General features: G+C 28.9%; 1 protein-coding gene across 1 annotated transcript in view; it reads left to right on the plus strand.

The window, feature by feature from the left end:
• LOC135949346 (protein fem-1 homolog CG6966) overlaps positions 1–2,532 on the plus strand; it is a 38,332-nt gene extending 35,800 nt beyond the window's left edge. The window contains exon 4 of the mRNA XM_065498876.1: positions 795–2,532. Coding sequence (XP_065354948.1) covers positions 795–977 — 183 coding nt within the window. The 3' untranslated portion in view covers positions 978–2,532. The remainder of the gene's footprint in view (positions 1–794) is intronic.
• Positions 2,533–16,931: the final 14,399 nt, after the last annotated feature.

Below are 16,931 nucleotides of genomic sequence, written 5' to 3' on the forward strand. Positions count from 1 at the left end.
AGCACAGCCGAATATAGCTCTCTTACTTGTTACATCTTTTATTAGTTTTGATTATGAATAACAATTTTAAAATACTTGTATAACTTGAAAAGTACTCGAAAAAGCAACCGAATTTCAATTTGAAATTGCAAATACTTGAATTTAAGTTTTTTGAGTCTTGAGAGGAATGTTCTGTTTAACAACAAATATTTTCAAACCATGATTTTTTTCCCAAAAATAATTTCATAAATTTTTTTTATCTAAAAATATTTACCTCACAATTTGGTTCTGTTTGTGAAATAATCGCTAAACATTATTTTTAACAAAAAATATTCTCACCTCAAAATTTCCACCTCGAATTTTTTCAACAAACAAAATTTTCTATTAATAAATGTTTCCTCACAAAAAATTTCACCTCAAACATTTTACACCTAAAAAAATATTTTCGCAAAAAAAAAAATGTTCACCCCAAAATTTATTTTTACCAAAAAATTTACATCTCACAAATTTTTCAGTATAAACAATTTTTTATGTTTGTAAAATTAAATTTTACCTCAAATTTTTTTACAAATTAACTACATTTACCAAAATTTACAAATTTATTTTTTTAAACAAAATTTTTTTCACCAAAAATATTTTGGCAAACAAATTTTATGTTTTAAACACAAACAAATATGCATCAAATTTGGTTTTTATAAATCACAAAAGTTTTATCTCAAAACTTTGAATGTTCAAAGAATTGCGATAAATGCCCGATTTTTTAAAAGTTTTTTTATTTAACATCTAACAACTTGCTTTTATTATTATCTTTCCAGGATGCCCGTAACAATGCTGGTGAAACATTTGAATCTCTTATAAAGCCCAAGAAAATAAGTGAAATTGCAAATCCTCTCAAGTACACCACGTTAGCCTGTCTAGCAGCGAAAACCATACAAAAACACAATATCAAATATGACACAGTACCCACAGCTCTACATAACTTTATTGAGATTCATTAAATCTTATTTTAGGCCATAAGCAGAGAGGTAAACAAACAACTACGATTATCCTTATTTATGTGTTAACTGTATCCCGAGTTGGCTGTTTTAAGCAAACTAAGCGTACTAACTCAATCGAACCTCCCACAACAACAGAAACAACGATTATATTTATACATATACATACATTTAAATATTCCTTTTTATTTTTAAAAATAATAAGTTTTCCTATGCTCTCTCTTTAAAAAAGAGTCACGAAGTTGTAATCAATGAATTATTTTTCTAAAAAAAAACAATCTATACATACTTATATACATAATTAATTCAGTTTTTTTGTTGTTTATGACAAAGAAAAGTGAAAATTGCATTCATGATTGAAATTCTTTAAATCATTAAATTTTACAACCTACACATTCTACTCTACTCCTCCTTCTTATTGTTTTTATGTTATTGTTTTCTTTTTGTTTATTTGTATATTATTTTTATAATTTTTTGTGTTCTTATTAAAATTATTATTTGTTTTAACGAACGATTATAAATTAAAAACCAGGAGCGAGTGGAGCAAATGAGCAGCAATACTTTAGGGGCAGACTTTTTTTTGCAAAAAAAGGCCACAAACATGTAAATACCCATAATAATAATACTAATAATATGAAACCGAAAAGAATTTAAATTTGCTAAAGCAATGCAATGCAATCTAAACCATTCAATAATGGAAGAAATGACAGCAACATGATGAATGACATTTGTTTGTAACCGAGTGATTTAATTGTTGTCATTAACCAAAATGAAATTTCGTTTCGTTTCGTAACGTAATCGTATTAACTGTAGATATTTAACTAACTCTCTATCTCTTGGAACTGTTTATCATTAGTTTCTACTTTAAATATCTTAAATATATTAAAAAAAACAAAACAAAAACAAAACATACAATGTATTAAGCAAAAGTATATAAATATTTAATTATTAAATTTAGCAAACGCTTTGTGTTTCAATAGTTTATAAGTTAGTTAGCTCTAGTATGTCTGTGTGTCTGTCCATCTATTTGCACACATACATTCTATATTGCTATTTTGTGGAACAGAGTTAGACAATTCTGCCCGATCATAAACAATACCATAACCATAACAAAAAAAGAAGAAAATAATAATTTACACTTGCTCCCCCTAAAACAACCATCTACTCAATTTTAACTAAACATACCCTCAAATTAATTAAATTAAATGAATATGTGGGCTGGCGTGTTTAGGTCTAGCAGGTGTATAATTTGTAGTTCTTTCTTTTTTTTTCTTCTCTAAATAATTTTAATATTAATAATTATAATAATAATAATACGTATGTAATGATATAATGATAAACGATATTTTATAAGTGTGTATTAGTTTTTGAAACAAATTTAGCTAAAAGTCGAATTTGGCTCCCCCATTTTCTCTTGAGAGCCAATTTGGGGGAGAGCAGGCTTTTTTTAAGATGTCTAAATGATTAAGTTTAAAAAAGGTTTAGTTTTCTTTTTCTAATTGTAAGACAAACAAAACTATAACTAGAATAAACAATTTATGAAAAAATAATAATATTATATCGTGTGTTTCATTTTCATTTCCTTTCCAAATGAAATTTATCATTTCTTTCTATTACAGAACACCACCACTGGTTATAAATTACTCAAATAATTTTCAATTACGGTAAGTAATTGGCCCAATTTTTATTCTCAATAATTTAAAATAATGGAAAAAAAGTACCGAAATAAAAAAGATAACAGGAAAATTTTAAACATAAACAAGTCTTTAAAAAACATTTACTAACACAGGAAATTGTTTTTCATAAGAAAATTATGAAATACAACTCAATTACAGTACAGTAACTTATTTAAATACTTAAATACTGTTCATAATGTAAAATGTTGCTAAATTTGCTTTATGGAAATTCCCACACAACAAATTGTTAGCAGTTTGTTAGCTAATACGAACATTTTCATTTTACATAGCGACCTGAGTTTTAAAGAAAATATCATATGTAGTAACTATGGAATCTTATATTCTGGCAAATTTCTGCTTCTTTTAGTCTTGTACCTTTAAGTTGAATTTATTATGTTATTTTGTGGAAAAAGGCAAGAAAATTTTCACAGAATAAATAATTACCATTTTCATTTGTTAGTAGAATTTATTTTTTACAATCAATGATTTTGATTTATTCAAGGAACAAAGTTCTTATTTATTTAAAAAAAATAATTTCAAAATAATACTACAGTTTTATGGAAAAATAAATTTTATAACGAGTTTAAATCTTGTCTTTATAAAGAAGTTTGAGACTTCAGCGTCAGCTATTTGATTGAGCTGGGATATACAGAGAGCGCCAAAGGTGAGTAAACACCAGTGAATTTTTTTGATTTTTTGTAAGATCATGAAAATCATTATAGTCCGACTTAAATCTTTTTTTTCAGAACCGTATCTATTATTCAGCCCAATCCCCAACAAACCGAAACTTTTTAATTTTAAACTTTAAGGATTTTCCTTATAATTTGTGGTGTTTACTCACTTTTGAGGCTCTCTGTATATAGCCAGTACGAGGATAGATCGCCCAAAAATTAACCAAGGGTAAAAAATACAGTAAAAAGGGAAATCCAAAATAACGTAAAACTTAATTTTTAACATTAACTACCTTATATAACGAATGTTTAAAAATGTTTGTGCTCGATATAACGAATGTTGAGAAAAATACAATCACCCTTATCGTGGTTGGCGTAAACGTCATACGCCTACGACAGTTTCATACTAGATTAAAGAAACAATTTGCATTTTATCTTTAATCTAGTACGAAACAGTCGTAGGCGTAAGACGTTTACGCCAACCACGATAAGGGTGAATAAAATCAAACGAACAATACAATACAAATCAAGAGAGGTTCCAAAATCGTCGATCTCTAAATAATGATATGTATCCCCTGGTGGAAATGGAGTTTTATTGTTTGTTTCTCGACCAGAGGAAAAAACTGGTCTCTATTGCAAAATGCTGCTACAGAAACTAGTGCTCTAAGAAGAAAGTTATCGAAGGATAGATATTTATTCAAAAAATGGATATTCATTTAAACGTAGATATTTTTAATGGTAGAATTATTTTTAGAAGCGCCAATGAAGGCTTTATTTAATCCTTAGTAATACCCCAAGTCAACCTCCCAAAAAACAATCGCGAATCAATATTTCACATGAAATATGTTCCCTTTTTTCGTTAATCCCCATGTTTTGAAATTTTTAGATGGAATTTTGCAAACAATAAACAGCTGTTGCGAACAAAATCAACTATTGTGAATGAAAAGTTCATAAGAATATCACAATAGCAATTTTCCCTTCGAGGAAAATGCATATTTCATGGGAACATAAATTTCACATGATATTGCCGATAGATGGAACAAAATTTGGACGATAGTCAAGTCTCCAAATGCCACACCACTTAAAACTTATTCGAAAAATAGTTCTCGATATAACTAATGGGCCTGGCAACATTTCATTCGTCATACTGGGATTTTTCTGTATCTGTCGATTTCAGTTTCATCAGTTTCATTTCGCTTTTAAGTTTTGAAAAACATAAAAGTACAATAAATTTAAATGACAATATCTATGGGAACGCCTAATGCATTTATACGATTTAAATTGCGTTATTGTCTACTTAAACATATCGATATCAAAAGTGAATAATTTTGAGTTGACTTCAACATCTCCCCGACGCTAAATTTGTATCCTGTTTGTCGACCTGTTATCGATAATTTAAAAGCAATAACTACAATCGTTACAGCTGTTGAATTTTATTTAATATTTGTATAAAAGAAATGTTTTGGTTTGTGCGGATCAGAAGTTTTGATTTTGAAACGGCCATCTTTGAAGAAGACCTAGATTGGAGGCAATACTCCATGAATATTGTAGTCAAATTTAACAAGAGCTTGCAAAATCATTGGAGCTACTCAAGCTGCAATTTCAAAATGTTTGCAAGTAGCAGGATTCATCCGAAATCAGGGAAATTGGGTACCATATGAATTGAAGGCGAGCTCTATAAAAGAAAATCAATTATCTGCATTTGGTGGGATCAAAAGAATGCTATCTATTAGCTGCTGACCATTCCAACCAGACCATTCCAACCAGACAAGGAACATTTGAATGACAACGCACAGCCACATGTTGCAATAACTGTTTAGAAAGAAGTGGTTGGGAAGTTTAGCCTGTCCCGCTTTATATTTTAGACCTTGTCCCGTCCAACTATTATTTGTTTCGATCGATGCAGAACGTTCTCTCTAGGATACGCTTCACTTTGGAATAGAGTATCCGATATTGGCTTGATTCGTTCTTGGACTCAAAAGGTGGGCAGTTCTTTTGGCTCGGAATCCATGTTGCTAGAAAGTTCATTCATAACAATGGCCAATACTATGAATTAATATACATATATTTTACAAATGTTAAAAAAATAGTTAAAAAACGCTATATTTTACCCATATTGGCCCATACTGGATCCATATTAATAGATCATGTTATATAACGATACAAACGTTTTTAAAATATCTATCATTTGATATATACATTGTCTACGCAAAAAATACAGTATTTTGTTTAGAAAAGAAAACTTCGCTAATGGCAAAATTTTTTAAATGATTTGAAAAATGCCACTAATATATGAAATTTCACCTTGAAGTTCTGTCATTTCGGTTTAAAATTACATCAATTTTTTATAAACCCCACCATAAAAAAGATGGGAGGTGTATTGATTTTGTCATTCCTATCGAAATATTATTCGTAGTACCAAAAAGTATTTATATCCTGGGTCTTCATAAGATCCTCAGACGATCTAGCTATGTCTATCTGTCGGTTGAAAACACGATAGTGCCCAAACGAAAGGAGCTTTAAATTTTTAGCTGAAATTTAAAACCAAGTAACTAAAATTTTTATAAGAAACAATCAAATGTCCCAGATTTACTAAATATAGAACGAATTATTTATATTTGAATTTAAATTCATTTAAGCAAAATTGCCAAAAATTTTAGAAATATCACCTTTTTGAAATTTTGTACCGATTTTGCTGATTTTCAATACCAAACTACTACTTTTTTATACCCTTCACCATGAGTGGCGAGGGTATATATAAGTTTGTCATTCCGTTTGTAATTTCTACATTTTTCATTGGCGACACCACAAACTATATATATTCTGGATCGTTATAGATAGAGAAGTCGACATAGACATGACCGTGTGTCCGTCTGTATGTTAAAATCAGCTTTCGTATCTCTCAATCGTGAATTCTTCCGGCTCGGTTGCTATTTGAAATCAACAAAATCGGTCCATAAATGGCTAAGATATAAGGAAAAAAAAACCGGCATAACCTCGATTTTTGGCCTATTTATACCCTGCACCACCATAGTGGGGAGGGTATTATGCGTTTGTGCAGATGTTTGTAACGCCCAAAAATATTAGTCTAACCCACCTTAAATTATACCGATCGACTTAGAATCACTTTCTGAGTCGATTAAACGATGTCCGTCCGTCTGGTCGTCTGGCTGGCTGGCAGGTCGCAATTTTGATATTTCGATATTTCGATCAAATTTGGAACATATTATTTTTTCGGCACAAGGACCAAGCCTATTGAAACTGGCTGAAATCGGTCCATTATTTCACCTAGCCCCCATACAAATGTCCTTCCGAAATTAGACTTTATCGGTCATAAATGTTTAATTTATATATGTATCTCCACAAATTCCGCTCCAAATAAGTTTTATATATACAAAATTCATGTCACCAAATTTTGTTACGATCGGTCTATAATTAGTCATAGCTCCCATATAGACCCGCTTCCGAAAATCACTTTAACGTGCATAAATCGCAAAATTCAACACAGTAAACTTTCAGATAGACACAAATCACACAACCTAATTTCATGGTGAATCACTCAAAAATACAAATTATTGAAATTTTACTAAGTCCATTGCAACGATGTATATAAGGATATAGTAAGTTGGACCTACAATGGGTCAAAATCGGGAAAAATGTTTTTTAACCCGAATTTTTTTTCACCAAAAAAGTTTTTTGTCATAAATTTAGTTTTCAATAAATTTAAAAATTAAAAAAAAATTTTTTTAAAAAAAAAATAAAAAAAAATTTAAATTTTGTTTACTTTAAAATATTTAACAATTTTATTTTAAAGTATAATTCGGTGAAGGGTATATAAGATTCGGCACAGCCGAATATAGCTCTATTACTTGTTTCTGCTAAGTTTGTTAGTGTATTTTGGACGTGAGAGTGCTTCACGCAGACGGATAGACGGACTTTGGCCAAATTTTATTTAACACTCTTAAGCCTAGTATACTCTGTTCATTTTTGCGAAAAATTATGGTCATCATTTCGCACGAAATTTTGTACAAAGTACTAAGCTTTATGCTTGAAGTTCTCTTTCCTGATCATATATAAATTATATATAGTCCCGAAGAACATTTTTTTCTATAAAAGAAAAATATAGGGACTTTTTTGGGAAAAATATGGGCTTTTTTACATGTACCAACTTTGGATGCTGTAACTTATTATAGGGACGAAATAACTGTTAGCAAGATTTATCGCAAATGTAGCTGTTAGACCCTCAGTAGGCCCTCCATACCTAAAAAACCAAAAAAAAACTGAACAATATTAAAAAAATATAAACCTAAATATCTCTTAAGCTAAACGAGATAACCTACCTATTTATCTATATATATTTATTTCATAAATGGATTTTTGGCGATTTTTGAAAAAAATGTGATACCCGGGGTGACAAACTTTGTGGCCACTTGGATGGACATCGATTTGAAATTAGTAGATTTCGTGATTATTTTGGTTTTTGTAACAAATTTGTTAATTTTATTTCTTTAAAAAGAATATTGTAGAATTTTTTTTAATTTTTTTTTATTCAGAAACCAATTGAATTATCATAGTAAAAATGTATGTTGATAAGGTGGACATAACTGAGAACAATAGCCCAATTCACAATTTTGTGTATTTGGTGTAATTGTGTATTTCTGTGTATTTTGTTATTATAAAGTAAAAATGCAATGCATATACAATGATGCACCACCATTTGCACAAGATTGAGAATTGGGTTAATATATATTTTTTCAGGATAAATCTAATAAATTAAAAAAAAAATTAAAATTAAAAAATAAAAAATAAATTTTGTAAAAAAAATGTTCATTATAAACATGACACAACAATATAAGGTAGAAAATAAATTCTCAATTATACAATTCATTTAACGTCAAACAAAAGAAAATATCAAAATCAAAGTTTGACGTTATGGGTGATTCACCTTCTACAATTATTGTATCATGATTATAAATTAAAAATAGTTTTCTTACTTGTTTTTATACCCTTCACCTTCGTGAGAAGGGTTTATATATGTTTGTCATTCCGTTTGTAATTTCTACATCTTTCATTTCCGACCCTATAAAGTATATATATTCTGGATCCTTATAGATAGCGGAGTCGATTAAGCCATGTCCGTCTGTCTGTCTGTTGAAATCAATTTTCTGAAGAAGATATCTTCGGGATCCAAATCTTCAATAATTCTGTCAGACATGCTTTCGAGAATTTTGCTATTTAAAATCAGCAAAATCGGTCCACAAATGGCTGAGATATGAGGAAAAAACCAAGACAACCTCGATTTTTGACCTATTTTTGACCTACAGTGGTGGCCAGGAATTTAAGACAAAAATTGTTTGCTAAATTCCATGTAATTGTCAATTATTTTTTCAAATATTTCCACAAATATGTATGCATGAGGACTGTTTTAACACACAAGTGTATTTTATTCGACTATATCAATTTATACATATTCACCATGAACACATAAAATTTTTCTACAACTTGACCAAAAATTTTTTTTTTAAATAAACATATTTTCTCACATTTATATCATTATATTTTTATTATTATAAAATATTCGGACCAAATTTCGTATTTTTAGTTCCATTAGTTTCGGTCATATCATGTTATTAACAGCGGATGTTCGCTGACGTATTTCCACATATCTTTGTCCATATATGTTTTACCGATTTTTCCAAACATTTTTCAGAAATTAGAAACATTAATAATAAATTTCAGGTGCCGTGAAATAAGGCCATAGGTAATAAGGCCATATGACCTTATTACATATTGTGTTGAGAAATAAGACCATATGACTTTATTACCACCGATGGAGTGAAATAAAGTAATATTAAATTTTTGGTCAAAGTGGAAATAAAGCCATATCAGTGCAAAATAGCTTGTTATAATTACATACATACATATGTATAGTTATTATAGTGACAGGCTTCATTTAGCGAAGCCGCCTGCCGCGTTCCATGTAGGAGAAAGCCCCAAAGAGCGGCCGCAGGCCGCCAATAAAAAAACCCTTTCCTGCGAAACCGAATAGTTGCAAGCCATACTACTGAGTGCAAAAAACTTGTCTTCGCAAATAACGCTTTTCTGCATAGCGGCCTGCGGCCGATCTTAGGGACTTTCTCCTCCATGGAACGCGGCAGGCGGCTTCGCTAAATAAAGCCTTTCTTGTAAATTTTCTTCTTTAATTTTTTATTGAACTTTCTTTTTTTGTCAAATTAAATAAATCATTTAAGCAAACAAAAAATTTTCTAAGATGCAATAATGCCATAATGGCTTTATTTCACTTCTACCATGGGAAATAAGGCCATATGGTCTTATTTCCCAACTAGTTGAGCAATAGAGCCATATGGTCTTATTGTCTATGGCCTTATTTCACTCCACCTAAATTTCATACCCTTTTATTTTGGCTCTATCGCACTTAAAATTCAGTTGTTGTAAAAAATTCAAGTATTTGTCTTAAATTGGTGGCCACCACTGTATATCTGGATTACTAAGACATTAATATATGTAGACAATATGGATATCTAATGATAGATATTTCAAAGACATTTGCAACGACGTATATAAGTCCATAGTAAGTTGGACCTACAATGGGTCAAAATCGGAAAAAAAAAATTTTAACCCGAATTTTTTTTTTCACAAAAAAAAATTTAAAAAACAACAAAAAAAATTTTAAAATTTACAAAAAAAAATTTTAAAATTAAAAAAAAAAAATTTTAAATTTAAAAAAAAAGAAAATTGTTTTTCCAAAAAATGAAAAACACAACTGGGAAAAAAATTAAATTTTGTTAACTAAAAATTTTTAAAATTTTGAAGTATAATTTGGTGAAGGGTATATAAGATTCGGCACAGCCGAATATAGCACTCTTACTTGTTTTTTTTTTTAGATTTGCTTAGTTAAAAAATATTTTTTTAAAAAATGTCACTATTATTAAAAGATTTGTCATCTCTGCAAATACTATACGAGCTTTAAACATTCGTACTGCTTTTATGGCCTACACATGGTTATATATGCTTAAATGCTCTTATTTATATAATATAATACTTATATCTCTTTCAAATCGGATTTCTTAGAAATCCTGGTCAAATTTATATTCCAAAGGTTAATAGGAAAGAGAACTGATTTACATATGTTTTTCTCTGTTTCAAAAACGCTTTACTAAAAAATACCCGGCTAAATGTATTTACATATAACCCCACTGCAAGAGAATTTATAACAGTTTACAAAAAAAGCTTTTAAAATATCCTGACAGTATTAACAACTTTTCACAAATTAAGAGATTTAATACAATGTTTAAAGCAGACATCGGCAAAGAGCCACCTTAAGAGCTCTCTGCATTTATTTTCTTTCACACGTACGTAATTGGCAAAAAAATTACAAGAAATCATTCTTACAAACCTTTGTATCAGTGTACTGAAAGCCAGAGAGTGGTACTCAAAAAACGCAAAGTGGTGTTAGTGTGCAAAGGCAATTTTACTCTCTGCCGATGTCTGGTTTAAAGGAAACTAATTCCCGGCTTTAATTGTAACAGAGAAAATAGCTCTTTCTATTTAGTATTAAAGCTTTATTGGGAAAATATTAAAGCTTTTGGTTATTGGCGATGGAAAACAAAGAGAGGGTTTGTAATATCTCTTTGAGGTTAAAGTTATTGTGGGGGATTTAAACTCAGTGTCTTGTTATATATTTTTTGATACATTTGTTAAAGAGATTGTTTTGTTTCTCTTTATAATAATGGAACCTTTCTTAACTAATAAAAAGTTCACACACATGTTGGATTTTCCCATACAATGATGAGTTTTTGAATATAATAAAAAGCTTTTGAGCATTAACAACGTTGTTGTTATCATAGAGCTGACTTTCCATTTCCATGCAAACTCATACAATATTTTTCATCCCTTCTGGCAGTGTTTCTAGTTCAATTGTGTAGTAAAGACGTCTCGCCTTAAAACGGAATTTCGTTAAAGGAAATTAAAGAAAAGTGTATGACCACTACAACATTTTAGTCATTCACTCAGTCAGTCAGTCAATCCATGTTTTTTTTTCTTCTGTTTTGTTAAGAATATAAAATTCTATGAAATATAAATACAACAGAAAATTAAAAACAAAATATCTTAACTTGGACACAATAACGTTTAAATTGGAACGCGTGTAGACAGGAGATAATAAATGGAATTTTTTTTTAATAGAAATTCTTAGAAAAGTTATACAAAATAATTATTGTAATAAGGATACACATGACGCATAACAAATAAATCATTTTGGTTTTTGTATTTTAATAAATAATTTTAAAGGCAAAAAGATTCTTGGTGTATTTTCATTGCCCTGCTGCCAACACATTACGTTACGGCGTTACAACAAAGAGTCGTAAAGAAGTCAGTTTTTTTTTCTTCTTTTTGGGAACGTGTATGCACGAATTGTGTATGAATAAATTATTTAATAAATACCAACACAAGTAAGAAATTAAAAAAAAGAAACAGGTGCAAGGATGTGTAAAAATGTAAATGTGTGTGTGAATATAAATTTTGTGCTTATAAAATGTAAAGAATAAGAAAAAAACGAAAAGAATTAAAAGGATATGAGTAAAAATTTCATATGAAATATTCCAAGGGCATTCGGTTGTCAACATCAACATCGACTAAATGCAAGTCAGTCAGTCAGTGAGTGAGTGATATAATTAAAGTAAAAGCAACAGAAAAAGAAAATAAATTTAAAATGGCTTGCAAGTCTCCAATTCAAGAAAAAACAACAACAAACAAGTGTTAAATACTCGTACATAGAAGAAGAAAAAATAAACGAAGTATATGTTAAGGGGCGTTTAAAAAATACAGTAAATACGCCATTTTACCTTCATACTACTGCTGCTGCATACATGGATAAATAAATAAATCCATATTTGTGTGTTTGTGAGTCCGTGTAAATGACAGGATTTAACGGTAGGTGGCTGTAAAACGTGTTTACTTTGCTACAATCGATAACTTACTGAAGCTTAAAATATTAGCGGCTGTAAAGCAGCAAGTACTTGGCTTGGCAGCTGCCACTACTAAAAACGTTATTATAAATACATACGAGTAAAAAATACAAAATTTTAAAGTGTGTTGTGTACAATTTCCACAGGCTTTAATATTCGAAAGTATACATACATACAAACAAACAAACCTACATAAAAATATTATAAAAAAGAAGCAAAAAATAAATCTAAAAGAAAAGCTGTTGTGCAAAACGAAAAAAAATCTTTAAAAATACTTTTGAATTATTAAGAAACGTTGGCAAATGTATGTCAGCCAACCAGCCACAGCGGATTACAACGAAACCCACAAACAAATTGTTGTTGTGACGCCATTGTAATTAAGGATATAACTCATATTCAGCACAAACAACAACATCAACAAAAATTTCGAAAAATAAAAAAAAAACTGCAGGTAGTTATGACAAAAATTTGTTGTATTTCTTTTGCTTTTTTTTTGTTTCTTTTTCTTTAATAAAATTATGTTGGCATTTTGCCAGCGAGTTTATTTAAGAAAATGTTTTTATCAAGTTTAGTTAGAAGGAATTTGAAATATTTGCAAACTTTTCTATAAAAATTTTTGAGAAATTTCTTTAAAACTCGGAATTTGTTTTGAAGATTTTGAATTGTTAGAAAGGATAAGGTTTAGGAGTGAGGAATTATAAACTCTCAAGCTTAAAAATCATTTGTTTCATGTTAGTACTTATATCATAATATTTGGTAATCCAAAACCAGTATTATGTAGTGCAAAATGTTGATAGTGATTGATGTTCTTTTCTTGTTCAATTCTAAGGCGATCTAAACTAATGAACGTAATTCTATGTTAAATACACTTATATGCGAAATACGAACACAGAGAAAACTATTTCTTAAACCGTTTCAATTCAAATATTTGTCACATATTGAACTGATTTCAATTATTTCATAATTAAATCAAGTATTCATTTGCTCAAAAACAAAATTTCTTGATATTTTCTATTGAATTTTGAGTTTTGAATTTGTTTAATTTGACAATTGAATATACAATATTCGTTATTGGTTGAATTTCAAATACAAAAATTATTGAATAGATAATTTTCGTAATTGAAAACACATTTTTGTTATTTTTTGTGTTTCAATTACGAAAATTATGTATTCAATAATTTTTGTATTTGAAATTCAACCAATAACGAAAATTGTATATTCAATTGTCAAAATAATCAAATTCAAAACTCAAAATTCAATAGAAAATATCAAGAAATTTTGTTTTTGAGCAAATGAATACTTGATTTAATTATGAAATAATTGAAACCAGTTCAATATGGGATAAATGTTTGAATTGAAATATAATTTTATCTGTGTATATTCAGAGTTCTTGTTCAATTCTAAGGCGATCTAAACTAATGAACGTAATTCTATGTTAAATACAATTATAAACAAATTACGAATACAAAGTAAGAAAAATAAATTTAAAGGAATTCGAAATATTTGCAACTTTTTGAAAATATTTGATAAACTTCTTTAAAATACAGATTTTGTTGGAAAAGATTTTTAGTTTTATGGAAAAACAAAGTTTATGAGATAGGAATTAAACTTTGCAGCAAGGGAGAGAAATCAATTGATTCATGTTAGTATTATAATATTTAATAATCCAATGTCAGGGGGCTAATTACAGCAGTCGAACGCAATCGAATACTTATTCGAATGTGAGAGGTTTTTTTATTTTTGGGATTCTCTTATTCGATATCGAATAAAATGTATAGAAAATTATTATGATTGTGCTCGTTAACGAACGAGTTTTTATTCGATTACGAGTGAGAGAATTTGCCCCCAGTACTATGAAGAGCTGAATGTGGTGGTATATTCATTTTTTGATCTCTCCATTTATATACTTATACTCTGCGTCCTTGAAGAACGATACCCCACTGTCCGTAAGTCTGAATAAATACCAGCGCTCATACCCAGCTATAAAAGACATTCAAAAGAAGTATTAAGTGCATGGTTTCCACTTATAATTAACTGGTTCTTTTTAGGTGAAACATTCATGATTTTAACATTAGCGAGCAAGGGTTCGCATTTAGATAAACTGCTAATGAATGTTCAGTGATTAGACTAGGTTTTTCGTTGATGATTAATATTAATTTAAATGAGTGCTTGATGAAAAAGACTTAACCACTAAATAAAATATATTTGAATTCTTTTATTTATTTCAAAAACATTTTTTACTTATGATGATTCAAAACAAAAAAAATAATTTTATTTTATTTGATGCTGTTTGATCTTACAAAACATTGGTAAGAGTAAACACGTCAAACAAATTTGTGCAAAAATAAGTGGTTACGCTTTTTTGAGCAAATATTTGCCATGTTAATACATATTTTCATTGGTGTACAATATTAATTTTAGTATGCGTTTTGACTATTACGAATTATCACAAATTGTTTTATGAACATTTTTAATAATTCGTAATAGTTTCAGTCTCTACTAAGGTATTCATTCGAATAATGATGGTTCGATTAATCGAATAATTTCTTACGAATAATTCCGATAGTTCCTTCTATAAATACATATATAAATATTACTGCAAGAAGTTATAATTCTAAAAAACAAGTCTTTCAAAATGTTTAATTTAGGACTAAAACCAATGAAAATAAAAGGTACGGAATAAAATATTTGTTATTTATTAAAAAAAGGCTGAATGATTTTGGAATTGATTTCGAAACAGAAGTTTTAGGGTCTAAACATGACAGACGACCGTTTTGTGAACTTAAGCTTGCGAAATATTAACAGATAGAAAGATTGCTAGTCAATTGTTTGTTCGGGAGGGAATCTGATCAGAATATTTCTGATGAAAATTAATTGATGAACTTTGTTCTCGAATGTTTTTTAAACAATCAATACTTGAATTGTTAACTTCAATGTTATTTTTAGTTTTTCTTTAACAATAAAATATTAAAAAACCGACATCAATACTTCATTCTTTACTTTCTTATACAAATTTAAATTATTCGAATAATTCGATTAACTTTAACGTGTGATCGGATTATTCGTTTTATTCGCACAAGAGAAAAATCGAATAACTTGAATAATACCCTAATGAAAACCCTTAACAATGATCTTGTTTGTAGATGTCTAAGTGCGTATGAGTTACAAATAATTAAATATTAATCATACGCCCGTTAAATGACTGTGACTTCTTGTAGACTCCACCTCAACTCGTAGAAAAGAAAATTAAATAACGATTTATACAAAACTTTACTGTAATTAAATTAGTGCGCATAAGAAATAAGATTCCATTATTGATATATGAAGAAATTCAAGAATTTGATCTTTAGAAAGAGTAAAACGAAAATTAATTTCGGTTTTCAAAGTTGAATAAAATTTGTTTATATTTTTCGTTTTTCTCAATTTTTTAATCAAATTCTTTACTAAAAATACAGTTTCGGTTTTGATATGCGAAATGTTGCTAAATTAAAACACGAAAAACATTAATAAAGAAGCTAAAACAAAATCGATCGGAATTGTAACTACTGAATCAAAACCATACCGAGCGGAAGGTGTGACAGGCCTGTATAATCAGAAAAGCAGAATTATAAAATATTTTTGCAATTAACAAATTCAAATGGAATCCGAAGAAGCTAAAGCTAAATCGAGCGGAATAATAACTACACAGAGAAAACAGATTCGTATTAGCAACCGAATTTGTTTCCAATCGAATGATTCTGCCTTAGTGGCTGAATTTTACAGTTGTGGCTACAACATTTTAGAAGGGTTAATAAAAGTTTGATTCCTTCAACCAAAATTCTTCTTTATTAACTGATTTTCTGTTGCTAGAACCGAAAAATTATATGTGTGCAACCGAATCATTCGATTGGCAACAAATTCGGTTGCTAATACGAATCTGTTTTCTCTGTGTACGGAATTGAAACTATTACGATCGAAATGTGTGACAGGCCTGATAATGTGAAATATTTGAGGGTATTTTTTGATTATATGTAATAAAATATAAACTTGTAATCACATCTTGTGATCGATAAAAATGTTATTTTTTAACGATCACAAGATGTTGCTCGTATCTAGCTAAATCAAAACTGCTGATATATCATCGATACGTTTTATTCGTTTGAAAGGTCAATCGATGCCATTATGTATGGAATATAACATTGTGCAAATGTCCGCTGCGCCTTCGCTACACAGAAAAAATTATATTTCAATTCAAATATTTTTCCCATATTGAACTGGTTTCAATTATTTCATAATTAAATCAAGTATTCATTTGCTCAAAAACAAAATTTCTTGATATTTTCTATTGAATTTTGAGTTTTGAATTTGATTATTTTGACAATTGAATATACAATTTTCGTTATTGGTTGAATTTCAAATACAAAACTTATTGAATAGATAATTTTCGTAATTGAAACCACAAAAAATAACAAAAAATTATTTTCAATTACGAAAATTATCTATTCAATAATTTTTGTTTTTGAAATTCAAAACAAATTTGACAAATGAAATTAAATAAATTACAGCCAATTCGATAGATGTAGCTTCAACAATGTGGGCAACTGTATCAACTGTCAAAGTTCGTAGGTCTCTATTGGAAGACTC

Source organism: Calliphora vicina, chromosome 1 (assembly GCF_958450345.1).
Source record: "Calliphora vicina chromosome 1, idCalVici1.1, whole genome shotgun sequence".
NCBI lineage: Eukaryota > Metazoa > Arthropoda > Insecta > Diptera > Calliphoridae > Calliphora > Calliphora vicina.